At 44.1% G+C, this 27,877-nt stretch overlaps 1 protein-coding gene and 1 long non-coding RNA gene across 3 annotated transcripts in view; both read right to left on the bottom strand.

Annotated features, from left to right (window-relative positions):
* The window catches only part of LOC117874701, a 52,275-nt gene extending 32,210 nt beyond the window's left edge, over positions 1-20,065 (bottom strand). The window contains exons 1-2 of the long non-coding RNA XR_004645052.1: positions 19,439-20,065; positions 277-385 (exon numbers count right to left, since the gene is read on the bottom strand). This is a non-coding gene — a long non-coding RNA (uncharacterized LOC117874701). The remainder of the gene's footprint in view (positions 1-276; positions 386-19,438) is intronic.
* Positions 20,066-23,358: 3,293 nt separating this feature from the next.
* Positions 23,359-27,859, bottom strand: IRF2BP2 (interferon regulatory factor 2 binding protein 2). Of its 2 annotated transcripts, XR_004645049.1 has the most exons (3): positions 26,636-27,859; positions 25,152-26,054; positions 23,359-24,306 (listed from the first exon to the last, which is right to left on the bottom strand). XR_004645049.1 is itself a non-coding variant. In XM_034765087.1 (2 exons), exons 1-2 carry the CDS (start codon positions 27,606-27,608, stop codon positions 25,339-25,341), a joined length of 1,689 nt encoding a protein of 562 aa, XP_034620978.1. In that variant the 5' UTR covers positions 27,609-27,859; the 3' UTR covers positions 23,969-25,338. The 2 variants fall into 2 exon arrangements, 1 of the variants encoding a protein (XP_034620978.1); XM_034765087.1 differs by having other exon boundaries at positions 23,969-26,054.
* Positions 27,860-27,877: the final 18 nt, after the last annotated feature.

The following is a 27,877-nucleotide window of genomic DNA, read 5'->3' as shown; positions in this document are numbered from 1 at the left end:
CATGGTTATCCCTCTTTTAGAGACAGAGAAATGGAAGCGTGAGGATGTTAGTATCATGCCAAAACTAAACACAGCAAGTCAGTAGCAATGTCTGGAATAGAATTCAAGCCTCCTGTCCCCCAGCCTGATGCTCTGTTCACTAGCTACAGCTTACCATGAAGCGATATTGCTGCATTTTTCTTGATTACATTTGATTGGGGGGAGGCACGGGGAGAGGGGTTGGTCAAAAATGGAAGACTGAGTAGTTTGCTTGCCTGTGACAAGCAAGTAATGTACCTGGCTGTTTGGCAACTGGCCACAACATACTGCCTCTCTGATTAGAATAGGGGGCTCTTCACCTTGGTTCAGGAAACACATTTCACTTCTGCTGAAGGTTTCAGGGTGTCTGAAAAGAAACAGAACCAGAGGTTTCTTTGGGCTATGAAAACTGGCAGCTAGAGCTGGGGAAAACCTCTCACTTACACTGTTAAAAACATACCACCAGGTACAGGAACAGAAACGTTTAATTACATCCCAGCTGGTAATGGGAAGAAGTGTAGTCCCACTGTCTTCCACCCAGAATCTAGCTCTAGACCAGGGGTAGGCAACCTATGGCACGTGTGCCGAAGGCGGCACGTGAGCTGATTTTCAGTGGCACTCACACTGCCCGGGTCCTGGCCACTGATCTGGGGGGCTCTGCATTTTAATTTAATTTTAAATGAAGCTTCTTAAACATTGTAAAAACTGTATTTACTTTACATACAACAATAGTTTAGTTCTATATTACAGACTTAGAGAAAGAGACCTTCTAAAAACATTAAAAGGTATTACTGGCACGCGAAACCTTAAATTAGAGTGAATAAATGAAGACTCGGCACACCACTTCTGAAAGGTTGCCTATCCCTGATCTAGACTATATTGAACAGCTGGCATGTCACGGTGGACTGGGGTGAGTGAGGCCCCTTATCACTCTATAGTCCATAAGGATCAGTCTCACTGTCATCTGTGTCAGCACCATACAGCTTTCTACAGCAGTGCCAGCACCATTAGACCTCCTAGTGCTGATGCTGCCGCTGCATCTGTTTGCTTTTGAAGACTCAGACACTTCTGTTTAGGAATCATGACAGGGGAAGGCACTTGTACTTAGTGGTTGAAATTGGAGCTGAAATCTATTCCTGGCAAGGACTCTAAACTAAATTCAAGGTCAGAAATCAACAGAGTGCCTGCCCTATTGGTATGTGTTGTTAGATGCTGCTGTCACTGTTTCTTTGGCAGTGAGAGAGTTTAGGTTTACTAAACCCCTCTTTCTGGAGACTGCTGATTCCTCTCCCCCCACCCCCATCTGCATTACTCTCCAAGCTTTGCTCACCACCCAAGTTGTGTGACCCCAAAATGAGATGCCATTCACAGCAGACTGTGCAGATCTTCACAACAAGAGCAGCCCTCAGCTTGTTTATATTCTTGATCATCAGTGAAAAGCACTGCCTCTTAAATTGTCTTCACTAGGCTTCAGAGTTACTACCCCATTGAGATGAATGGGAATGATTCACTCCACCCTGAGAACTATTGTTTCAGGTTGTGTGCACATTCAGTTAAACACCACTGCATTTTCTTAGATCTGTCTCACATTCTGAAGGCTATTTTCACAACTACAAGGTCTAGAGAATTAATTTTTTTAATGAAAGTTCAGGGTCTGGCGCACCAGATGGCAGCCACGACAGTGGAGTGCCAGCTCTCTAAAGCCTGCTCTACACTTAAAAATGAAGTGACCTAACTACGTTGCTCAAGGCTGCTAAAAACGTTGAGCCTTGAGCACTGTAATTAGGTCAACCTAACCACTGGTGTAGATGCAGCTGTGTTGATGGAAGACTTCTTTTGTCAACCTAGCTACCGCCTCTCAGAGAGGTGGACAGTGGTTCTCAAACTTTTGTACTGGTGACCCCTTTCACACAGCAAACCTCTGAGTGCGACCCGTCTTATAAATTAAAAACACTTTTTAATATATTTAACACCATTATAAATGCTGGAGGCAAAATGGGGTTTGGGGTGGAGGCTGACAACTCGCGACCCCTCACATAATAACCTCATGACCCCCTGAGGGGTCACAACCCCCAGTTTGAGAACCCCTGAACTACAGAGATAGAAAAACCCATTCCATTGATGTAGGAAGTGTCTACATTATGGCACTACAGCAACTCAGCTGCAGGGCCTTAGCTGTGCCACTGTAAAGGCTGTAGTGTAGACGTGCCATGAGCCATCACTAGCCAGCCTATCTGGCACCTTCCCTTTTTGCTTCTTATTCCTCTCTTAGGCCTGGTCTACACCTAAACTTAGGTTGACCTAGATACATCACTCAGGGCTCTGAAAAATTTCATGTCCTGTGTGATGTAGTTAGGTTGACCCAGTACAGACTGTGGATGCAGCTAGGTTGATGGAAGAATTCTTCTATCGACCTGCATACCATCTCCTGGATAGGTAGATTACCTACAGTAATGGGAAAACTCCTTCTGTTGATGTACTAAGTATCTATACTACAGCAGCACAGCTCTGCTGATTAAGCCACTGTAATGTGGATGTACCAAGAAAGTTACTGTATTTGAGGCCTCAACGCTTGCAAGCAGGCACAACTGCTATACCTTAAAAGTGTCTGCTGCTGCTTTGTCTTGGATATAGCTATGGAAAGCAACTGCCACTTTTTGGGGGGGGCGGGGGAGTTAAAGGAAGCTGCTTGAGGGCCCAGGGCATGGCTTGCTAATGCTGCTGCTATAAAGTCATGACCAGAGTTGTCTTAGAGCAGAAAGGAAATGCTACAGCAGCTGTGTCTGCTGATCCTTCTAGCAATGTTTTGGAGGCCCTGTCACTCCCAGATCTGTTTTCTTTAGCCTTAACTCCTGCTGCTTCTTGCAGCTCTTTAATTAGATGAGGAAGAGACTGAAATCTGTAGGCTGAGCGACGTTTGTTTTCTACTGTAGCACTGATGTTTTCACAGGTACATTTGTCTGCAGTGCCTATCAGCACGGTATCAAATACCTCCCAAAATTCTAAAGTGTAAATGCAGAGTGATAGTTCTCTTTCTCTCTCTCCAGTGAGCTGGGACTAGTTTCTGGAGTTACTGGGGGAAGAATCAGTTGAAGAAGTACAGTCTGCACATTATTCTGAAGTGCTCTCTCCTGCACACTCAACTTCCACTCTTCAGGCTGACAGAATGTAGCGGTCAGAGGAGGTCATGACCATTCAGTATACGTCACCCTCTCCCCCCGCCCCAATGTCATTTGTACGAGTCCTGTGAAGGGGTAGGGGGGCAGTTTGAAGAAAAGGACCAAAAGTTTGAATGCCTCAGTATTCAATGGCGAGCCAGACCAGAGCACTGGGCTGACGTGCTGCTGAACAGCAGGAGTGCTGTGTTTATGGAGATCATGTCATCATCCTCCGCAGTTCCCAGGAAGCTAACTACAACACCACGGGCCAGGCCCTCAGCTGGTGTCAATAGGTGAAGCTGAAGTTGTTTACACCAACTGATGAGTCGATCCTCTTAATTTAAAAGTGCAGCAGAGATGAAGCTGTCACCTAACTCAGCACTTGGAGAGTCACGGCCCAAGTCTCCACTGCTTTGTACATGGTATCGCTGTTAACATCTATCAACATACGTGTAAAATGTTACCATTCTGACTTGGCTGTTTACACCCATGTTGCACAGGCATAAACCTTGCATAGCACAAGATACAAGGCAATGGACAATGCAGCCCACAAAACCCTGCCATACCAATACGCTGTCACCATTTAAGAGTCATTCCACCTTGGGAGCCATTTTTAAAGGCAATGCTCAGTGGGGATTTTGCATACAAGGGAAAGGCAATAAGGACAGTGAATAAAAAGTACAATAGTCTGAGGTAAATTGAAGGCGGTGAAAGGTGCATATACACATGGGCAGGTTGTCCATCCTCTTTTCCTCTCTCTGTCTCATTGTTTGTTACACTCCCTTATTGCATCTTGCCTTAATTTAGATTGTGAGCTCTTCACAATTGGTGGATAGCCAATTTCTGTTAGGATGCTCTAGAACACCCATCACCATGGTATCTGTGTAGGATTTTTGTCATTACATCACATAAAGAGTATGGGAAGAGGACTTCCTTCTGTTCCAGTATCTCTGAGGAGCCACAGGAGTTAGGACAAGTGTGCTGTCCAAGGAGAAGTGGAAAAAAAATTGTGTGTGTTCATATAACATCTCTCCATGATTGCTGTTGGTATCCTGTCATTCCAGGAAAGCACAGATAAGCATTAGTGCTCTTAAGAAATGAATTGGGAGGTATCAGACAAGGCTAATGTCAACGGTGTCTCCACTGGTGGTTTGTAAAGAGACAGAAGCTCTCAGAAGCCTAGAGTCGTCATTACTTCCTCCACCATCGCCAGCAAATGGCTTATATTACTACAATGCTCCAAATCCCACTTTAAGTCCTCCCTGAGAGAGTAAATATAGTTTGTGAAATGGCTATCTTTAGAAGCCTGTCTAGTCTCTAAGGATGGATCTTTCTCAATGTTCTCTTGCTAATACTAGACTGTTTCTTTCTCATTTGCTTACTTCTGCCTGCAGTGCGTCACTCAGAAAAAGAAAAATACAATGGGAGATAGAATGTTCTTGTGATTCAGAGACAGAATACTCAGGAGACCTGCTTTCCATTTCTGGGTCTGCCACAGGCTTCCTGGGCACTTAGTCTTTGAGCCTCAGTTTCGCCATCTGTAAAAAGGGCTTCATAATATTCACCTAGCTCACTGGTGTGTTGCAAGGCTCATTCATTACAGTGCTCCTAGTTCCTCAGAAAGAAGTGTTGCATTTTTCAATCCATGTTTTTTAAACATATGGTTTCTCAAATTCAGAGGATTATTATGGTGTGGGAAAGAAAAATAAAAGAAAGCAGAAGTTTTGTGAGATCAGAAGTGACCCTGGAGGTGTATATTCTCCAAAATTGAAACTAAAGGCAATGGTTAAAGCAGATTTAAACAATAGGGGGAGCTCTTACCACACCAGCTAAGGAGGGAGGAGCTGTGGGGAGCACTGCTTTCCAACAACAGGTAACCATCAACCCTACCCTTACTTGCCTTACTAAAGGAGAATCTCCTTTAGCTTTCAGCACTACGGGGCATATGCCAGTTAGTTGTACAGTTCTGTTTCTAATGTTTTGTGTGCATAATTCAATGTGGAAATCAGGAACTTGGGGCCTATTTCTGCCCATGGGTATCCGAAGGCACAACCAGGCCCTCTGATGAGTAAACTGTGTGCATGGTTTTAAAAATTAAGCACAGTAGATCAAATTCTCTTCCATTTACATGTATGCAACTCCTATTAACTTCAATGGGAGTTGCATGCATTTAAAAGGGCCCAAATCTCCTGTCATTAAGTTTATAACAATAATACCAAGACCATATAAACATGTACAGTATAGTGTAACACCCTACCACCACCAGTATGCAGTCCTCTCTCTCAAGTAAATATGTCAAAGTATTCCTATGCAATTGCCATTACAACTCTGTTTGACCTTTAAAGTCCCACCTCTACTAGGGAATTGATTTTTATTAGTCCCTAATATTGAGTGGTTGCTTAGGACAGATTTCATTGTATATCAGAAGAGACGCCAGAGAAGACCCTTAAACAGCTCTGTCTCCAGCACACATTAGCTTTACCCTTGTGGTGGACAGCTCCGTTGTGCCTACGGAGTGGAGATGTCAACCATGGTCATCATGCTGAAGCTTCAGTCTACCTTTTAGGTATCCTGAGCCCAGACTACTGAATGCCTTGAGGATAAAGAATAAGGACAAAAAAAATGGATTTTGAGTAGATGTGCTAAGGGAAGCCAGTGTTGAGAGCAGAAGACAAGTTTGATGTGCTCTGGACTTAACCAGCAACCTAGTATCCTGGAGGTTCCTTTGTACAAGCACCAAAAAGGTTGCTTATTTATCCAAATTGATGTGAACCTTTGAGTTTCACCAGGCTAGAAGTCTCAGAAGACCAGATTTTCTTGTGAGATTTTCATTATTTCCATTTGGGCTAAGAAATACCAGGAGGGTAGGTTCTCCCATAGTATTTCAGGACTTAGGGAGGAAGGGGTCAACAAAAATCAGGAAGGGCAGAGATATACAACATCCCACCCCACAACCAAAAAAGTTAACCACATTTTTCTGAGCCCCAAAAGCAAGTGTTGGGGCAACAGTTTTTCTCTGTTTGTCCAACTCCTAGCTACTCAGGTCCAGAGAGATGAATTTTTTTTTTAAGAAAATTTGAGGTATTTACTAGAGGTGAGGTAATAATTTCCAGCAAGTTATTTTAGATGTGTTTCACTTTTCTGCTGTAGATCATCTGTTTTCCTCAGATTTATTTGGTATTTGAAGTTACTTGCCAACTGCTCTTGGTTATACAAATAGTTCTTGGTCTGGAGAAATCGAGTTTCAGAAACTGAACAGTGTTAATTGAGTCACATGGACCATGCTGTTGTTTCTTCTCCCTGATTGGGTGGAACTCTATGAATCAGGGTTCCAGTGGGAATGCTTTACAAATTAGACATTTCCTTTGCCTGGATAATCTCTAATATTTGCTTAAAATTTGCTGCTTCTGCAAATGATATTGAATGATACTTTCCTAGAATATGGGCAGAAAGTGAACACCAGAGAGATGTGAATGCAGGCAAAGAGAATTCAATGTCTATTTTAGTGATTATTTATGGAAAATGTTTAATTATTATCACAATGGAGTTTGGTTTTATGAACTGTTCCTCCTTGTGGCTGTTCAGCTACATGAAATAATAATAAAGTTTACTTGTAGTTTGATAAGAATGTGGCTATTTGTTTGTGATGCTGCTCAGTTACCAAGTGTATTCCAGCTTGTGGCAGGTTATTGTCATACACTGGGTCAGAGTCTGATCTGATCCCCAGCCCTCCTCAGGAGTTTAATCACTAAAACAAATACACAAGAGAAGAGAATTGGGTCTAATATATTTTGCCTACTTTAGCTACTGAAGGCATAAGAATGCTGAATTACTTAATGCACCGCCAGTATTGCCTACGCACGTTGTGCACGGCTGTCATTCCCTGATATTACAAGCTAACAAAATAACCTTTTCACTGCTAATTTTCAAACAAACACTTCCCTGTGGTGTCTTCTTTATCTAAGCGAAGCCAACAGCCATACCATAGGCAATTGGTGTAGCACAGAGCTCAGCTGAGACTCAGACATAATGAAAGAGGGATTACAGAGAGATAGTTAATGGACACAGCTGCTGCTGTAAGCTTCACTCTCACAGGCTCCACTTAATATGAGAGGCATCATGTTGCAGATACTTCTCTTGTGCCGCAATACACAGCATCACTGGGGAACTCTCCAGAAACAGAATAGCATCATTTCGGTGCTGTCTGCCAGACTGAGAACACCAATCATGCTCTTTGACAAGAAGGACCTCCCACTTTCCCCTCCACTACCGAAAAAAGTCTCTTCCAAACTTCTAAGGGCCAGATTCTGATCTCAGGTACACCACTGAGAATCTACAGCCCTCTAATAAAGCAGACAATGTTACACCAGCATAAGCAAGATCAAATCAACCCATAGACCTACGGTTGAGATAACAGGGACTAGAGAACGTACAGGTGCACACGGAGGTACTGTGGTATAACGATACCGAATCGCAGCCAGGAGAAATTCCACCTATGATTTTGAGAATGGTAGAGAATCCAAGATTAGTTCAGAGTCAGAGGGGACAACAGAAGGAGAGGTTCAGTTTTGAGCACTGAGCAGCCTGCTGCAATGACTCTTCTCTTGACAAAGAACTAAGGAAGATGCTGTTCAAATCTGCCCACCATTGGCTGACTAGCTAGTAACGTTTAAAAAAAAATCAAACATCTACATGCCAGATAGACTGCATACAGCTGTGCATGGGGCACTGCTGAGCCATCTGCAGATGCAACAGAGCTGGTGCTTTCTGCAGAATGGGTAGGAGGCAGAATTTATAAGGTATGGTTTTCTTTCTCTTTGGATCTCCTCTTATTCACTTTTCTTCTGTTATCTTTAAAAGAAAGAGGGAAAGCATAGATGCAGAACTGGAAGAGGATGCAGCTTACCTCTCTGAAGGCAGGTGTGCGATCATGCCTCAATTTTCCAAATGACTACTGTCTTCCCAGGGCTGGTAGGGCAATTTAGCCCTCTAGTCAAATCAAAAGACACCCATCTTCCTCCAAAAAAGGCCCCTGCCTAGACTCTGGCAACCATTACATCCTTCCCTTGTGGCTGAAGGGGGCTCCTCCTCTCTCTTTATATCAGAGATCAAGCAATCCTTGGCACTTCTAGGCCACTGCACCTCTCAGAGACCTTTCTCTCCATTGCAGGGTTTTACCACTATCTCTGGTGGTACCAGAGGGAAGCCCAGGACCTCTCACTACTGCAGGCTCCAGCCTTGGAACCCTGTACTATGGAACAGCAGTCTGCCCTAAACCCCAAACTGCCTTGCATCATGATTCCCAAGGCCACTTCGGTGTAGGCCTTCTCCCAGCCTCTTGCACTCCCAGCTTCCCTCTGTGTGGAGATCACCACTGGTCTTATTCTACAGCCCTTGCTATTGCTCTTCCTCAGGTATCCTCCTTGTCTGTCTCAGACAATTTCAGCTAAGCTCCTCCCAGACTCCTTCCCCAGCTCCCTCTCAGCCATGAGCCACCCAGGAGAGCTTCCCCAGCCAGCTGTTGCTTTCCTCTGTTCTCACTCCTGCACTGAGAACAGAAAGCTCTTTATCTCCTATTGGCCCCTTCCCAGCAGGCTTAGCCATAGCCAACAATCACTCAGTAGGGTCCTGGCTCTTTTGCGGCCCAGTCACATTAAGCAGTTTTGGGATGCTCTCTAACTAAAAGAAGAGTAAAATGTGTTTAACCCATTTGCCCCTGCACAGAGAACACCTCCATTTTTCAACTTGATGTGATTAAAATGAAGGGAAGAACAGACCTTCAACATGGTGTATGTGAAGGAAGAGGCAAGTTAAACTGGACAAGCAGTACTATGGGCACTACTGCTAAAATAATCTGCACAGATAGTTTGGGAATCCCCCTTCTATTAATCACCAGTACATTCATGCATACAGTTGCACACTGTAACCACCACGCTGGTCATTTCAACTGTAGGGCATTAACATGCCTTCCATTTTTAGATGCAAAGAGGATAAAACTGGGCATTTGGGCAGAAATGGCCCAAAATCTGTTGGCAGGAAGGGGGCTAAGAGATATTACACCTTCCTCCCACAGCCCTCTGGAAGCCCCACTTCACTGCTAGGGCTTTGTGGGCTTAAGAGGTATGGCTGAATAGACAGTGAACACAGCCATTCTGTGTACCATCATCCCTTGGCAAATCTGTTGGGAGATCTCAGTAGCTCTTAATGCTGATTGTCAGTGTTAATTTCCATGGTTTCTGCTCTGTGCTGCTAGCCAATACATACATGTCTGGCGTAGTATACATCACATTAATAGGCATTATGTGCAGTGAATTAATATAATATACTAATTATCTCTAGATTGATTCTTGCCTACATATTTATACCTGCCTCTGGAAATTTCCACTACATGCATCTGACGAAGTGGGTATTCACCCCGAAAGCTTATGCTCCAATATGTGTGTTAGTCTATAAGGTGCCACAGGACTCTTTGTCACTTTTTATAATATACACGTGTGTCTTGGGAAGTTATGTTAACTGAATGTATCATTCTCTCCCCACAATTCTGTTCGCCCATGTCAAGTATCCCAGCTGAAGTCAGCTATGACATTAGAAAATAGGAAGCCTGTCAAAGCCAAGATGCATGACTGGTGTGTCCTAGCACAGGCTGGGATAAACCTCTCCACCCAACTGCTTTGGAATGTAGTATGCAAACGAGAGATAAGAAAGAGACCGAACAAAAACAAGTTAAGGAATTGTTATGAACTGGTGGGTTGGATTTTAGTGCCATGTAAAGAGTTTTGTAACTTGTAAAATCAGACTATAAATACTACTCGCTGAAAGGCAGATTTTTGAAGCACACTTTCTGTTTAAGCTGAACATGCTGTGAGAATATTCTTTCCAGAAGAAGGGTATGTCTATCTCCTTTTTGTATTGTACTGCTTTGTCTTCAGACAACACATCTGGCTAAGTTTGGTGTTTTGAACATTTTTAAGAATAAAAGCATGAATGTAGTCAAGCAATTTGAGTTAATAGTGCCATCAAGTGCCTTAAGAAGTTGGGGGTTGACCCAGGAGCAGATAAGGAAGGGATTGATATCCCGTATCTCTGAGGCAGCTGTCAGGCAAGGGGGCAAGGAGGTCTGACAAGTAGCATGCGGGGGCTGGCTCAGTGTAGAAATATTTCAGAGCTCTGAGGATGCACACAAACCATGCCACCCTTCCTTCCTCCTGCTATTTTCCCAATGGCAAATCACCTCAAAAACCGGAACAGTTTTCCAAGTAAATGTAACTCTTATGTGTTTTTTTTCCATAGAAGGACATGGTAGGGCCCAATGTTTTTTAATTCTTTATTAGTACGTACAATAGCAAAGCTTGAAGTGGACAGGGCCAACTAAAGTAGCAGACTGAAAAAGAAAACAGTTGAGAACTGTGCCGGAAGTCTGTTACAGCAATCTCCAACGGACATACAGTGCACCATCAATATCAAAATCCAAAGGTATTTTTTTTGTAAATGTCCTGCTTGTTTTAAGAGACAACACTATTTGCAATTGTATCAATGCACATGCATGGCAGAGAGATGCAAACACTGGGGAAATCTGGTGCATTTCAGGTTGTTAAAATAAATCTGATAGAAAAAACAAACTAAATCTGATTTGAAAAAAACTCCAGCATTTATCAAACCTGCCATTTGCCAGTCAGGGAGCACCATGTCAGACTCTTATGTCTGCTCTGGTTCCATTCTCTGTCAGCTTCTAAGGCTACATCTTCACTATAGCCGGGATCAACGCTCTGAGATCAATCCACCGGTGGTCGATTTAATGGGTCTAGTGAAGACCCGCCAAATTGACAGCAGATCGCTCTCCAGTCGACCCTGTACTCTACTCCCAACGACAAGAGTAAGGTAAGTCGACGGGAGACCCCTCTGCAATGTAGACCCCATGGTAACTCGACCTAAGGTACGTCGACTCCAACTACATTATTCATGTAGCTGGAGTTGCATAGCGTAGGTCAACTTACCGTGGTAGTGTAGACATAGCCTAAGTGCGCTAAGGGAGTAATTACGAAATATGCCCCAATTCACAAATTCAAACCATTTCCCTTTGCCAGGCGGTCTGCTTCTGCAACCCAGTACTAACACCACTTCCCTATACCTTTTGGACACCTCTGAGGATACAGTAACAGCATAAATGGATTTTAAAAAGCTGTCCCAACCCTAAAAATGTGTTACAAATGAATGCCATTCCTACACAGAGATCCGCAAGTTCTTGAAATATAAACAGGGCCCTACATAATTTATATCATATAGCAATGATAATAATGAAGTATAAATCTGTTATAATTTATTTATGAATAAATAATAATGTACTGTTGGTAATACATTCAACTACAATACATATTTATAATAACAGGATTTCTTATAAATAATTATAACAGGGCAGACTGTGCATTAGAAATGTGACTGATAGTGCAAATCTAGGCCCTGCTCCTACAAACACTTTTCCGTGACCGTAATTGTACACACGCGAATAAGCCCACTGAACTCAGCGAGTGTACATGTTTGCAGGATGAGCCCCAGCTTGGGTCAGTCCAAAAAATAACTGATTGCAAAAATAAACTTTTAACCAAGTCAGCACAGAACAATTGAATTCTAAAAAGTTGTGCTTCATTTTATGCCTGAAAAAAACCTTACTTTTGCATTATTTTCCTTTTTTAAACCCAGTTTCAAAGAGAAAATAAAACCCAAATAATCCTCTCTCTATTTTATAAATATTATTTTGTTTAAATTTAGTCAAACTATATTACATCCAAAGAGGACTTAATTTGTTTTATCTAATCTTGTTTGATTATTCTACACCAGGGCTATTGGTGTAGTTTTGAAATTATTGAGATCTAGTACATTTATGGGTCGTATGACCAAGGGCAGGTCTACACTTAAAACACTGCATTGGCGCAGCTGCACAGATTCAGCTGGGCCGCTGTAGCAATTAAGTGAGGATGTTCCTATGCCGACAGGAGAGCTTCGCCTGTCAGCGTAGTTAATCCACCTTCCTCAGAGGTGGTAGCTATGTTAACAGGAGAAGCTCTCCTATCGACATAGTGTTATCTACAAGGGGAGTTAGGTCGGTATAACTATGTCGCTCAGAGATGTGGATTTTTCACACCCCTGAGAGATGTAGTTACACTGATATAGGCCTGTAGTGCAGACCTGGCCCAAAAGACTGACATTTATTTATTGAAAAGTGATGAGAGAGGTATACCTAAAGGGGTGTGCCACATGCTGTTTCTGTTCTGAGCAACAGGAGTAAGTCTATTTCCATTCTGCATAAAAAGGAAACTACTGCATGGAATCCATATTAGTTTGTGGCGGATTACAAAGGGCAAAATGCTTGGCTGGAAAAGATGCCTCCCCCCCCAAAAGATAAAATATTAAGTAAGGGATTGATCCTGAATCCTTTATTCATTGACTTGAATCAGAGTTTTGCCTAACCTATAAGATTGGGTCATAAGTGTAGGGTTTTATTCAGAGCATCAGTATGGCTCAATTGGCAACATTCTTGCTTCTGACCCAGAATTCCCACCCTTGGACTCAGTCTTATCTTCCTTTCTGATATCATAATACAATGCTGTAGCATTGAATTTTGCATGAGATATTAAAGCATGGTTCCTTATTCATCGTTTAGCCCTTTGAATTCATTTCTTGTTTCTGATGCATAAATGTTTCCTATGCATATGTAGGCCTGGAGAACTGACAACACCACAATTTATGGGAGAATATTCCTTAATCTGGGCCATTATTATCCTTCCTACAGTTGGCTTACCACACTTTCTTCACTATCTCTTTTTAGCTGAATATTGTTTCATCTCTTGGGCTGGCCTATGTGAAATTCTCAGACAACAGTCTTAAAACCACTTGGATTGTAGTAGATCTCGACTTAGAGTGTGGCAGGAAGTCATTAACCAAAAGAAACAGTACGCATTGCATATCTGTACTCATGCAAGGCAACTGTAGCACTTACTCAACTGCTTCCCTGTCAATCTCTGGAGAGGAGCTCTACACCCCATTGTAGGCTGTTTGTCCATATGCAGCATTGTCAGTATGTTTATCTATGTATCTAACTCATTATTTGGATAATTTCAATATGAAATGGGTACATATCACATTATGTTCCATATTCCCTTGTGTTTTAATCCGAAAGAAACAAACGAACCCTAGGTCAAATCCAATGAGATTTAATGTGACTATAGAATATTATGGTCTTCACTCAGTTATACCAGTACAGCCTCACTGAAGTCAGTGAAATTCTACTGTGCATAGAATCTGACTCTGTTATTATTTAAAAGGGTTCTAGAAGATACTGGGAGTGGGAGGTGGATAAGAAAGACATGGTGGGCAGCGCATTCACTTCAGATGACATCACACAGAATGACATTGTCTGTGTCAAATGAAAAGCCCATGAACTAATAATATTGCTGTTAATTAGGGACTGGTTAACTCTGGGGATTAGCTATAAAATACAGATTTCAGAGTAGCAGCCGTGTTAGTCTGTATCTGCAAAAAGAACAGGAGTACTTGTGGCACCTTAGAGACTAACAAATTTATTAGAGCATAAGCTTTCGTGGACTACAGCCCACTTCTTCGGATGCATACAGAGTGGAATATCTCTTCTTCGGATGCATACAGAGTGGAATATCTCCTCAATATTTATTCCACTCTGTATGCATCCGAAGAAGTGGGCTGTAGTCCACGAAAGCTTATGCTCTAATAAATTTGTTAGTCTCTAAGGTGCCACAAGTACTCCTGTTCTTTTTATAAAATACAGAGTTTCTCATCCACCAGGTCAAGTTCTGTGTAGGTTGGTAGTGACTGAAAGGTGTCACCAGATGATGATTCTTCAGTGGCCTTCATGAAATGAGTTGGTTGGTTTCACTCCAATTCCTTGTGGAGTTCTCCAGAAAAACATGCCTCCAAAATTGGCATGCTCAGTAGAAAAAGGTAACAACCCCCAGAGGAGTTTATCCTCTTAAGGGCACGTTTGTGGCACAGAATGGAGAAGCACACACTGCTGCAGCTCAAACTGGTCCCAGTTTGCAGATAATAAATAGACAACTTCAGTTTCCAGGGTTGCCAATCTAGCATCTTTAATAAACACTTAAAAAAAAAATCACACAAAAAATCCCCAATCCATTACTATTAGTACTCTGAGAGCTGAGGCAGGAGGCCAAGTGACTAGCTACTCAACAAGTGCAATAATTCCCAGAAATACTCTACCTGGAATATCTTGCTGCTATTATGACATGGATTTCAAAAATGAAAAGAAGAAAATAAAAGATCAAAGTCAGTACTGCCCACTGACTGGTTATTATTTACATGTGTCTGACAACAATGGAAGCTAGTTCTGTTTGTGTCCAAAATTCTAAAGCTATGTTAATCCAAATAATAACTGAACCAAGATGGTGCTAGTTAATGACCTCCTATGCTGTAAATACATCATGGGGGAAAATGAATATGTTCAATTATTGTTACATTATGTTATTCTTCTCTTCCAAGAAAAGAAAAAGAACTACCCAAAAACAAAAGCTCCAGCAATATAATCATACAAGGAACTAGTACTGTACTGCAATGGGGGGAAATCAGTCTATTTCATACCATTTATGCGCTTTTTTCTTCTCCTAGTCAAAAGCAGGGGGCAGGGGAACAGCTCAGATGTCTAAGCTTAAATTTGGAATTACTTACCCTGCCTACAGCTTCAAACACCAGCAGGTTCCACTCAACCCTTCATCCTTCAAAGGTAGATAAACTGAGATCCATCCCCATTTACTGTATGGGGACATTTGGCCAAGGCCCCAAAAATCAAGTTGTTTCTACTTTACATGGACATTAAAGGTTCCATGCCACTTTTTTTATATGAGTAGGAGACTTTTACCTCCTTTGCTGATGTATTAAAATATATTACTATAAAAATGTTACAGTAGATTATATTATCATGGGGCAAGCAATCAAATCTGGAAAGAAAGCACAGCAAGAGACGCATGACTCAAATAAACATTGAAAATGATCAGAACAGCCATCTGGTGAAGGACTTCAACATTGGAGGAGAGACTGTCAAGTTACGAATGTCCATAAAAGGTGATCTACAATGGAGAAGGTGGATTTGTGCACTGTTCTTGTTTCACTATTGCTTGTAGTAGATCTGAAAAGGTATGCCTGGGTAGAGACAGGCACCTAAGAATGAATGCCATCCACAAAAGACAGCATGCTAGGCAGGAGCTGCCATAGTTAGCCAATGGGAGGGGTGTATGCCACGCCTCTCCCCTCTCATGGAGTTAGGCACCGGTCTCTGCTTGTGATCCAAAACTGGGAACCCCTCTCCTGGAGTCAGGCAGCTTATGCACCTAAATTGTTTCTGTCACGAATGAGTTAAGTGCCTACTTCACTTCACACACAACGACGAGGGTGGTGATGCCTTAAACCTTTAGCCCAGTGATTAGAGCACTCATCTGAGATGTGGAAGACCCAGGTTCTACTCCCAGCAGTCTGCTTGATGGGTAGAAAGGATTTGAACAGGGGTCTCCCATCCCTCAGGAGATGGCTCTACTTCCTGAGCTATGGGATAATGCGGGGGGGAGCTCCCCTCCCCTCCCTCAGTCTCTTCTGTTGAAGCTGGTCTACTCTGGATAAATAATTATAGAGACCATTGAACCAGGGATAACTGGCTCCTGGGTCACCCAAGTGGGTACCCTACTCACCAGACTACAAAGTCCTATCCCCTCACTCCTGGGCCCAGTGACTCCTTAATTACTTATCCAAAATGGAATAGCTTCAACAAAAGAGACTGAGAGAGCCTTACATCAGACAATCGCATAGCTCAGTGGTCAGAGCATGCTCCTGAAAGGTGGGGGACCCCTGTTCAAATCCTATCTGCTTCCGTAGCAGAGGGGGGAGAATTGAACCTGGCTCTCTCCCATGAATGCGCTAACTGCTAGGCTAGAAGTATAAGGTAGATACTAGCAGTGCCACTGCCAGCCAGATTTCTGAATGGGACCCGATGCAGTAGGCAGGCTCTGAGCACACCTACTGGATCAAGCCCTGCAGGCAGATGAGCGCCTGTATTCCCCCAGTTCATGGATCACGCTGACGCTTCGGTAGGAGACAGGCATCTAGGCACTTAGTGAAGCAGCAGCGCACATGCTTAAAGGCAAAAACATAGGTGCCTAAGGAATTTATACAGCAAAAATGTAGTCACCAACTGAGTTCAGGTAGCAGCAGAGCAAGAGTTTTGCAAATTGCAGTGGGGTCTAAAACTGGGACTTAAGTTGGCTGCTTAAATCTGGGGGGCTAGGGGCCTAAGTACCTCTTTGAATGTGGACCTTTAAATTTAAGAGAGGAAGAATAAGAATATAGTTGTTAGATCGGGGTATAGGAGTCAGGAGCACTATCTTCCATTCTGGGTCCTGCCACTGACTTGCTGCGTGACCTCTGACAAGTCACTTAGCCTCTTTGTGCCTCAATTTCCTCCTCTGTAAAATGGGAATAATAATACTTACCTGCCTCGCCTGGATGTTGGTAGATCAGTTAATGTTTGTAAAGCAGTAGAAGATTCTCTCATGAAAGAAGTAACAGAAGTGCAAAGTATTATTACTAAAACAAAGCAAAATCCTTAGTCATAAAATAATTCATTGTACTTACAACACTTGTTACATTTTGAAAGCGTTGACAAGCAATAAGTAAGGGCTTGTCTACACTTAGAGTTGTTCCTGATTAACTGTTCCTGATTGTCCCATAAATCAGAGGTGGACACACTATGGCCCGCAGGCCACATCCGGCCTGGGGGACCCTCCTGCCCGGCCCCTGAGCTCCTGGCCAGGGAGGCTAGCCCCTGTCCCCTCCCCTGCTGTTCCCCCTACCCCACAGCCTCAGCTCACTGTGCCACCGGTGCAGCTGCAGAGCCATGGCCTGACCCGGTGCTCTGTGCTGCGCGGTGGCGTGGCTGCTTGTCCTGGTGTTTTGGGCGGCACGGTTGGATAGAGTTCAGGGTAGTGGTCAGGAGGCAGGGATGTGAATAGTGATCGGGGCAGTCAGAGGGCGGGGAACAGGGGGGTTGAATGGGGGCAGGGGTTCTGGGGGGGCAGTCAGGAAGGAGAAGGGGAGTAGGATGGGGTGGCGGGGGGCAGTCAGGGGACAGGGGTTCCGGGGGCAGTCAGGGGACAGGGAACAGGGAGGTTGGATGGGGCAGGAGTCCTGGGGGCAGAATCGGGGGGTGAGAAGCTGGGGAGGTCGGATGGGGACAGGGGACAGGCCACACCTGGCTGTTTGAGGAGGCACAGCCTCCCCTAACCAGCCCTCCATACAATTTCAGAAACCTGATGTGCTCAGGCCAAAAAAGTTTGCCCGCGCCTGCCCTAACTCAAGAACAAATTCCCTGTATTGAAAAGCCCAAAGTAATCCTCCCAACTGAGTTGACTACCTACATTTCAAGGAAATAGAGAACAACTGAATAATCAATACAGGGCAGCACCTTTATAAGGAATCCACTTCAGTCATTTACAGGTGGTGCAAAATAATAAATAAATAAATTTGTAGCACAGCATATAATCCCTTGTATGAATACTACTTGAAAACTATTTAGGTAGTCAAATGCTCCTTAGTAATTCTTAGCTGCAGGTCACAAGACAGACATGAAGCAAAAAAGAAAGGACATCCCTTAAAATACAGGAGAGCATATCATCTTACTCACAACCCCACCATGAGGTGAATGACCTACTGAAGGCCACACGAGTCAGCAGCGGAGCCAGGATTAGAAGCCAGGAATTCCTGGCTCCCAGTTCTGTGTCCAGGTCATTAGACCATGCTGCTGCTTTTCAGAGATGACTTTTAAAACAACCTTAAAATCAATCCAAACATGAGCACAATTTCCTCCAAACACACAGGATCTGAAAGGGGTTCACCTGTGCAACTCTCCCACCCCACCTCTACACTGGAAGATTTGCCTGATGCTCTGCACTAAGTTCAGAGCATGTGTGCGGGTGCCATGCGTTTGATCTTTCTTGGGTTGTGCAATGCTGGATTCTCCCCCTTGGAAGAAGCAGCATCGCTAGCAGCAGCAGTCGTTTACTATATTTGGTTCACCACGAGGTGACCCATCCAGATAAAGAGCTGTAGTCAACACACATGAATTCCTTTCTTGGTGCGGCTGAGGGAGGCACCGAGGGGCGGCTGGGTGCGGGGGGGAGAGGGGGGATTATCACCTTCCTAGGTTGCTCGCTCTAATTATAGCTAGCGCAGCTGGTACAGTTCCCTTTGCTGCCGGCGCTGCAGAGTCAGTCAGGGAGGGAGAACGGGAGCTCTCAGCCCAGCAAAGCACAGGCAACTTCCGGGGCCTGCGGCTGCTCCTCCCCATGCCCAGACTGCATTGCTGCACGATGAGCCAGCGCTTTGCTATTGTTATTGCACCACAGTCAAGGGCGCTGTGCACAGTGACAGTACAACTGCCTCACTCGAAAGGGGACTCCCTCCGCCTGGATTCATGTGTCAGGCACGTTTTAGTGTCTCCTGGCCTCTTTTGTGATGGGAGGAGGTTTTGCGGGTTCTCGCGCGCTCTTTTTTTGTGAATTGCATCTCCCTGCTCCTCTCCTCTGCACGCCCCGCCTGCAATATAGCCTGGTGAGCTAGTGCTTTGCTATTGCAACACGGGAGGATGAAATCCCAGCGTGGCCCCAACCCCTCTAGACTGCAAAAGGATCAGGATTCACCCTCTTGCGCTGAGAGAGAACAACTGATGGCGTGTGGCCACAGGAATCACAGGAGGCGCCTCAGTGGGGAAGGTGAACTTGGTTGTGTAACTACTCGTACTGGGAGGGACTCAGCTTGTCTGTAGCAGAAGAATGCCCTGAACAAGCCTTGATCACTGGCAAAGCACGTGACTAGACTGCAGCTCAAAAGCTCTGCCTGGGAAGTTAATTACTCACGACAAAACCCCACTAATGAAGTTTACACTTGCGAGCGTACTAATAAGACGCCACTGATTGCGGTGGATACTGTACAACCACGGCACTGACTGCTACTGTAATTTAAAAAAAACAAAGTGAAGGATGTAACCAGTGCGATGATTAAACAAGGTACAGCCTCCCATTACACCCTTATTTCCCTCCCCTTCAAACAGACACCCAAACAAGACCTGAAAGTTAGGCAAGGCAGGGTTACATTTTAGTACCTTGGATTGTGCAATGAATCTGGGTCAAAGAGGCATCAGGAACAATTAACAGAATTACCGAGTTGCTTACAGGGGAAATCCAGGGTGGATGAAGAACACCAGTGGGTAGGTCCATGATCAAAGGGCAGCTGCTTTCCTCTTCCCCCATCTGTCTCTAAGCAGCTCACCTTTGTCTCGGTCCTTTTGAGGCTCCTGCTGCTGCCTATAGTAAATAGAAAGGCTCCAAGCTGCCTCCAGGGGACAGCCTTTTTATGCCAAGCCTATGCACCCACCATTCCCATCCACATCCACTCTGCCTCTAAAGTAATTGCTTCCAATGCACAGCAGAAACTGGAAATCATGAAGGGAAAAGAGTAAAACCAGCAATAGCCTGCTTTTGAGGAACTGTGGAACCTCCCCCCTCATAAAAGTCCTATAATACTGGTGCTAGAAGATTTAAATTTGAGAGGCATGAGCCATGTAAAGAGCAAAGAGCCAAATGCTCTCTGGAGTAACTGGAGCAATCTCATTAAAGACCATGGCATCTTCTGTCTGTAAATGAGAACAGAACCTAGGCCTGAGATTTTAAACAGAAACTGTTATCAAGGGAAGTAGCTGGGATTCCTTCTAGGGCCCAGTTTTCCCATGTCAGTGCAGCAAATCCTCCCTATTTTTTTCTGTTTGCCTTTGATCCTGTCTTGTTCCACCACATGTATGAAAATACTCACCACTGGTAAGTAAACACCACTGCGCACTGTCCTCTCCTCTCCCGCCCCCCATTTATTTCCATTATGTAACTCCAAGGCAACTGTCATTCACCAGGGTACAAAGTTATCTACAGCAGTTTGGTAACACACACAAATTAAATATCTGAGACAAGATACTGTAGCCCTGTTCCAACTAGCAGACATTGTAATAGTGTATTTTTCTGTATGATTTTGATTTCTCATTATACTAAAAATATGTTGTGTTTAAGTACAAATTATTAATCTTACTATTTTGCAATGTTATTTGTTAAGGATAATAAACTTTTAAAGATCGTGAATGGTAGAAGCAAGATTGCAAGCGTTAAATTGTTATAATATGAACACATCTTACAGCTTTTCTATGAACTCATCTGGTATCATGATTCTTCTCCATAGAGGACTTTGACTGTTCTACTGGAATAAATCTTCCCACGCTAACTAAGTAAAAACTGTTCTTCAACTGCAGAGAGAGGAGTTAAGATAGACAATGCACATCTAGACTATCTAAGCTCAGTTATTGGAACAATGGATGTTGTATTTTATATTCTCACTCCAGCCACGCAGACCTGCTTATTCAAGTTTTGTAGAAGTTATTTTTTGAAGTGTATTTAGGATCTTCTTAAAATACGAGGGTTGCATGCCCCCATTTCTCTTCCTTTTAAAAAGCAAACATTTTCATAAAATTTCAGCTCAACTTCATTTGCATGAAAAAGATATGATTAACAGTTAAACTGTAGTCTTAATGCTGAATTGTAAAGAGTGCATCTCCCAATAGTCTGAAAGGCAGTGAATGAGTTAATCCTGGCGCCCCAGCTCCAGAAAGCCTGGAATGATGAAATGGGTAAATATGTATTCCATTCATCTGTTAGCACAGCCTGACCTTGCTCTGTAACAGAAGAAAGGCGTGTCTTCTCAATCTCTCCGACTGAACAAAAGGCAAGCAAATGACTCAGGCCTTCTATAGTGTCCATGTGATTGAACATTTTCTGAATGATCCCACTTCTAGTCTTAGGAATCAGAAAGAGAAACCTTTTATGCATTACTAACCAAATAAAAATAATATATAAATGGTCCTGAGGCACTTTCTTTGGGGTCTGCCACATTGATAATATGAAACAAGAAGTGTGAAAAAACATCTTTGGCTTGTCTATTAATGTCAGTCTAATTTTTTTTTAAAACTAATCCAACAAACTCTGCTTTAATTTATGGTTAGAATGAATGTAATAGTAAAATGTAATCAGGAAGAGTTTTATTTAGAGCTGCTGTCACAGATAATGGATAAGAAAAACTGCTTTTGCAACCTTCAGGTTGCATCTTCTAAAATAAACCCTTCATCCTGAATGCCCAGCACTCCATTTACCACTCCTTACTCTGGCTAAACTTTGACAGAAATAACAAGTTTTATCTTTAAGTGCAGGATTTAGGACCCTAAATGTAAATATTTGACACAATCAAAAGATTTACTTTTAAAAGTGGTTAATTTCTGAAGTATCAAGGGATTCCTTCCACTTTATTTACATTCTTCCATGGTAGCTTACGTTTTACTGCACAACACTGCAAGTGTTACTACAGAATATGCTACAAGCACCTTAACTATTGCTGCAATCCATGGCCTGATTAAAATGCCAAGTGATAGTTAATATAGTGTTTGCCATCCTCATGGTCTGGACTTTTTACAAAAAGGATTCCAACCAACCAACAATAAAGACAAATGGCCAGTCCTGCTCTCCTTCCTGGCAAGAGAAGTTCCCCTGAAATCAGTGGGACATTGTTGTTATCCCTGTAAGCAGGGCAAGTGGGATTTGGCCCAAGTGCAGAAGGAAAGGATCCAGGGGTTCTGTTGACATAATAAACCACTAGAGAGCACACTCAAATGTATTTATACCCTTTTCATAAGTGCTAGTTCATAAAACACATGGTTGCCAGGGCCTGGTTTACAGCATGTCTCTTTAAAAAGAAAACAGCTCCAAAAACATTCCAGGTTTTCTGAGGCCACCACAAAGGCCACTTAGTCTCCCTTATGCCATGTTACTTTCCCACCCACTGGGGCTCTGATGGACGATACTGCACCATAATGTAAAAACCAAGGATAAAAAGAGAGGGCTTTTGCCCTCTACTCTTCTTGGAGGGAGGAATTTCATTTTCCCAATTGACTATTCGTTCTGCCCTTTCCATATTTCTGCTCTCTTGTCCCTACTTTTTACTACCCTATATGCGACTAAGGACAAAAAGCCGTATTTTTAAAAAATCCTGTTGATTTTGCCACTACATCATTGCACTTCAGTGCCTGTAGCCTTTCATTTTATTTACATTTTTTTAATTAAAAAAAAAACACTCACAGGAAGTGCATAAAGCTCCTAATATTTTATTTAATGCCAAAGATAAAAAATAGGTAAAAATAGTAATGTGTTAGTTTAGCAGTTATAAACAACCAAAGCATAGTGCAGGTGATATTCCAGTAAAAAGTAAAACCTTTAAAAAGAGTAATTAAAGTGAGATTTGAGAATCACACATTCTTCATTAAAACACTTTACTTTATTACTACACAAACTATCACCTTTTAAAAAGTTTTAAAATATTAACAGAAGCACTGTTGCAGCTAAAGCACTTAAAAAAAAAAAAAAAGCTTTGTAGCCAAGGAAACAGTAAATTGGTTTAGTGAATAAAGTGATGATTGTGATGTCATAACTCACCAAGCAACAAAATAAGACACACTTAGTTCAACTGAAATTTGAGAAATGCCAAAAAAAAAAAAAAGCGCGCATACTGGTTTCAAGCACTTTTGTAATAATGAAATGTCATTATGTATATTAGAATCAATTGAGATATCGGGACTAGAAGTCAGAGCAGGTATAGTAACTTTTTGACATTTTTTTTCTACCCGTGTTGTCTATGTACCATCACCTAGTACAACAACAAGGCCTGAGAATTCCCACCCTTTGAACTACTTTAAAGAACAGGTCCAAAAAGATACTGATGGGCTGCAACATATTGGCACACTTCCTCCAGATAAAAGGTTAAGTGAAAGGCCTCCTTGGAGAGCAACACAAATGCCAGTCAGACCAGGAAGCAGGATATGTTTGAGTAGCGGGAAAAGTTACCTTCCCACCTCACCTCAAGGTGCTCAAAGCTGAACAGTTGGCCAACACAGCAGAGCAATCCTTTCATGCAGTTTTTAGTAGGGATATCACTTTATCAAAAACATATACACTTCCATACTATGCGTTATTATGTCAAACAACTCTGAAGAACTTGTTACCATCTATCAGCTTGAAATCCATTTTTTAATAAAGTGCTAAATACACATTTACAGAGACCATAGTGTTCCAAAGTATCCTTTACAGTTGTATATATGTGCGTTTTTTCCAACTTGTCTGCATGTTTACATAAGACACCAATCTGAATTATAGGTATAATTTTAAAGCGTAATATTGACTCAATGAATTGGTTTACCATGCAAGTCTGTATTTAATATTACATTGACCTGTAATAAGGAACATAATGTTAGTTGTGTGCTCATTGAAACACTTAATAAAAAATGACTGGGCATGTGCAGTTCTGAACTTTAAATAGGAATAATGATCTTTTTAAAAAAATCTTCCAAAGAAGTTCTACTCTGCATTAAATAGCAGCCTGAATATTATCATAACACTTGATTAAAAAGCATCCCAAACTGTTAAAGTTAGTTGAACAGATTTTTTTCCCCCTAAAAAAATTGAAAAATGTATATTATTTGCCCCAAGGATGAGAACTTGTAGTCATGTTTCTGCTCAGAACAATTGTTTATGACCAAGTTAAACACACCTAAACATCAGGGGTTTTGCAGTGTTGCTAATGAACTAAACAGCACAAAAACCATCACTATAAGACTTAGCCATTTCTAATAATGATTTATTTTAAAAAGTCTGCTTGCTGATTGATGCAGAGGCTGGATCAAAAGAAATGACTTTACAAAGAGTACTCCAAAGTAGTTAAAAAGGCGGGGCATGCCCCTTTTGTGAAACCCTAATTGCTTTCATTCCACCAGTTTATTTTTTCATTTTCAAAAAAGTAGTATTAGGTTTGTTTAAAAAAAAAAACAAAAAAAAACCCCACATAATAGAGATTACAAGTTTCTTCCACCCACATTTGGGTTGTCACTGATATGCCCGAAGGCAATCCTGGCAGCATCTCAGTTGCTTCTGTCATTGTACCATCTTGTACCTGCCACTACCTGGAAATATGATGTAAGAGATAGTTAATAATACCAACAGTACTATAAGTAACTGATAAGCAAACTCAAAGTTCACCTGCACTATGTGCAAATTAAAAAAAAAAAAAAACTTTAGTTTTCCCCAAGCATAAATATTATGTGAGTGGCACTAAAAGAGCTATGGATCTTTAAAGATGGCAGTGCTATACCGGTGTATACACCAATATAGTAATTAAGTTTATTACCAAAATTCTGCATTAACATTATGTAATCAATGAATAAATGCAGTTCTGTAATCTTACAACCAATCACTTGAACTGTGGTCAACTTTTCCTTTTAGAAAAAAAAAGCAAACAACCCAGAAATCCCTAACTCAGCAGCGCCTCTCAGACATCTCTCAACATCCTACTATGAAGGCAACTTCCTTCTAGAAACAGTGGAATTGGACTCAGTCTAAAAAATTTGCCATTGCAACAAGAGAACAATGTTTCAGAAAGAAACCACTTGTGCTTTCTAATATTCACCTGCCTTTCGGCTGTAATGGTGACATCCCATTTCACCCTATCAATCTCTTTTCCCCCACTACCATTTCATATCAAATCTGCACGCATCCAGCTTGACTCTGAGCAAGGCCCAAGAATAAGGAATCACAGACAGTAAGGCGATCTTTACAATGTCAGAAAATGTATTTGGCATTTTAAAAAGAAACAAGTGCATACAAATACAGCTAGAAGCATTTCTGGTTTGCCAAGTGCTCTCTAAAAAAAGCAGCGCAAGTCACAGCCTACATTGAACAGTAACTGTCACCAAGGAAGCACAACAAATAGTTGCTATAACAAAAAGAGGAAATGCCTTTAAGTACATACCTTTTGTCTTCAAAAAAAATATAGAAACACAATGTATTCAAAAAAATCAAAATTATACAGCCATGTTTTATGAAGTCTACATTTCCCTTGTCTTGGAGATATATATATATATATATATATTTATAGATATATACACAAGTCAAGCAGTTTCAGTTACAGGTGATGTTGGGTTGTGAACTGGAAAAAGTCACGAGTCTCTCTCTTTTTTCACTTTCACATCTCCTGCAAGAATGGTTGCAATCTCCCCCTGCATGAAAGCCCAAGGGACATTGGAGCCCACCAGAGGGCATTTCTCCCCACTGGGACAATACACCTCGCCACTAGCTCCTTGCTGTTTGATGCTTTGTCTGGAGCAAGGGAAGCAGAACTTGTGGGAAGGGACTGAGGGGCACTGAACAAAATGGGTGTCTTCCAGGCGCTCGTGGCACAGGGTGCAGCACAAGGGAACACTGGCTGCTAGAGACGAGTCCGGGAGGCTGGCAGGATGCACCGGCTCCAATCCCCCAGCAGTGTTTGTCCCCTGACTTGGCACCTCCCTGCTTGGGCCCAGCCTTCTTTGGTTCATAGAGGACGGAGAGGGCGGGCTGTTGCTATTCCTCCTGGTGGTGGAGTGAACTTGGTTGGCATCTTTGGAGGAGTGGTTGCCCCCTGCATTGTCTGCTACTAAAATGAGCGCAGCCATAGGAGACTGGCCATTCTGGGCTGCTTCAGGCGGTGTGGTCCGGTTGGAATGAGGCGAGGCAGTTGGTGGTGGTGGGGACATGAACGATGTAGCAGTCATGGACATTTTCATCCCCTCTGATGAGGTTGGCAACCAGGGTTGTGACTCTCCATTGATCTTAGGGGGTCCAGCTTCACCTTCTGGTTCTGGGGAAGGCTTCCTCTTCCTCGCTGCCCGAGCCCCTAGAAATACAAAGGAATGGGGAGGAGAAATGCATAAGGAAAAATAAATAATAATAAGAAAAACCAATCAGATGAATGCAGCTATAAGGGGATTACAGCTACACAAATCAAGCTTGAAAAGGCTTCCATTTTAGATGTATACACAGCCAAGGCGTTGCACACAAATACCAATTATACAGTATGACGTATGCAAATACATACACAACATGGCACACAGCCAAAGTATGTGTGTATATTCTATACAACTTGTGCATGTGCACACTCACCCACCACTTGCAGGCATGCAATCTGCAAAAGCACATCTCTAACACACAGGCAGGCAGGCGGGCTGTGCAGCGCTGCTAGCAGGCTAAAAGGTTACTGGTGCCTACACTGCAGCTCCTATGGCGAGGCCGTCGCAGGGAGGGAAAGCCCTCTCCCTGTCAGCGTCTACCAGCCAGCCCTGACTCATAGCTCTCTGTTGTGCTGCTTCAGCACATGAACACGTTGCCGCCTAAGCAACGGTGCCGCGTTAGGCACCAGGAAGTGGAGTTAGGAGCTCGGGGTTTGTAAGGGGGAGCCGACACCCTCTTTCCCCTCACCTGCTTTGGCCACGGCCCCGTTGCTCTCGTACCCCAGCAGCCTGCTCCCCGCCATGCCGGGCTCCTTCTTGAACTTGCTCTCGAAGGGCACCGCGTGGCCCCCGTGCTGGTGCAGCGCCAGCAGCGTGTCCCGCACCGTCTTGGGCTTGCCCAGCCACTCCTGTTCCGCTCCCCCGCGGCCCTTGCCCTCGACCCCCAGCTCCTCCGCCGAGCCCCGTGGCTGCTTCTCCTTGCTCTCGTGCTCGCCCGCGCCGGCGCTGCTGCTGCTGCTGGAGGACACCGAGCCGGGCCGCTTGTGCCCCAGCTCCCCGGGTGGCGGCTGCTGCTGCTGGGAGACCGAGACCTGCATGGAGGCGGCCGCCCCGGAGATGGCAGCCAGCGAGGCGGCGGCGGCCCGGCTGTTGATGCTGATGGGCGCGGGCAGGGAGGCTCCGTTCATCAGCGGCACCAGGGTGGGCGGCACCGTGTGTGTCCGCCGGGGGTTCGGGCTTTGCCGGTTCAGCTCGGGCGGCTCCTCGGGCTTGGGGAACCCGTTGGGCACCAGGATCCCGTTCACCTGCCGGCTGCCCCCGTACTCGGCTCCCAGGCGGGGCGGCTGCCGCTCGGAGGAAGCGGCGGCCGCCAGCGGGTAGCGCTCCAGGGGCTGCGGCGGGGGCCGTGACACCGCGTCGCCCGCCACGGCCGTGTGGTTCAGCTGCTGCTGTTGCTGCTGCACCAGGATCTCCTTAGCGCTGAGCGGCGGCTGCTTGGCGTGGGGCGGCGGCGGAGCCCGGCCCTCCTGGAAGCTGTGAGCCCGCTTGAGCTGCCGCGCCGTGTCGATGACGAACTCCACCCGGTCGGCCCCCTCGTAGTTGACGCAGCCCCGGCAGACGGGCTCGGTGAAGTCCCAGATCATGGCCCAGGGCATGCGGGGCAGGTCGCACAGGTAGCACGACTGCCTGCGGGAAGCAGCCGCCACCGCCGCGGACGACATGTCCCAGCCCAGGGGCAGCGAGCGCCCCCCGCGCGTCCTCCTCCTCCAGCAACCGGAGACCAAACGGGCAGGCTCCGGCTTTGCAGCTGCCGCAGGATCTTCCGCCGATTGCCCGCCCCCTGCAAACAAGCGGCTCCCGGGCGCGGAAGCCTCCCAGCTGGAGTCACTGGGACGCGGGAAAGCGCATAGCCCAGTTGCTGCACACTGGGCTGCCTACTCCAGTGCGCTGCTCACTCCGCCTGTCCCGCTCACTACTGCAGCCCGGGCGC

This window comes from Trachemys scripta, chromosome 3 (assembly GCF_013100865.1).
Source record: "Trachemys scripta elegans isolate TJP31775 chromosome 3, CAS_Tse_1.0, whole genome shotgun sequence".
NCBI classification, from domain to species: Eukaryota; Metazoa; Chordata; order Testudines; family Emydidae; genus Trachemys; species Trachemys scripta.
This window is presented reverse-complemented; position numbering and strand designations above follow the sequence as displayed.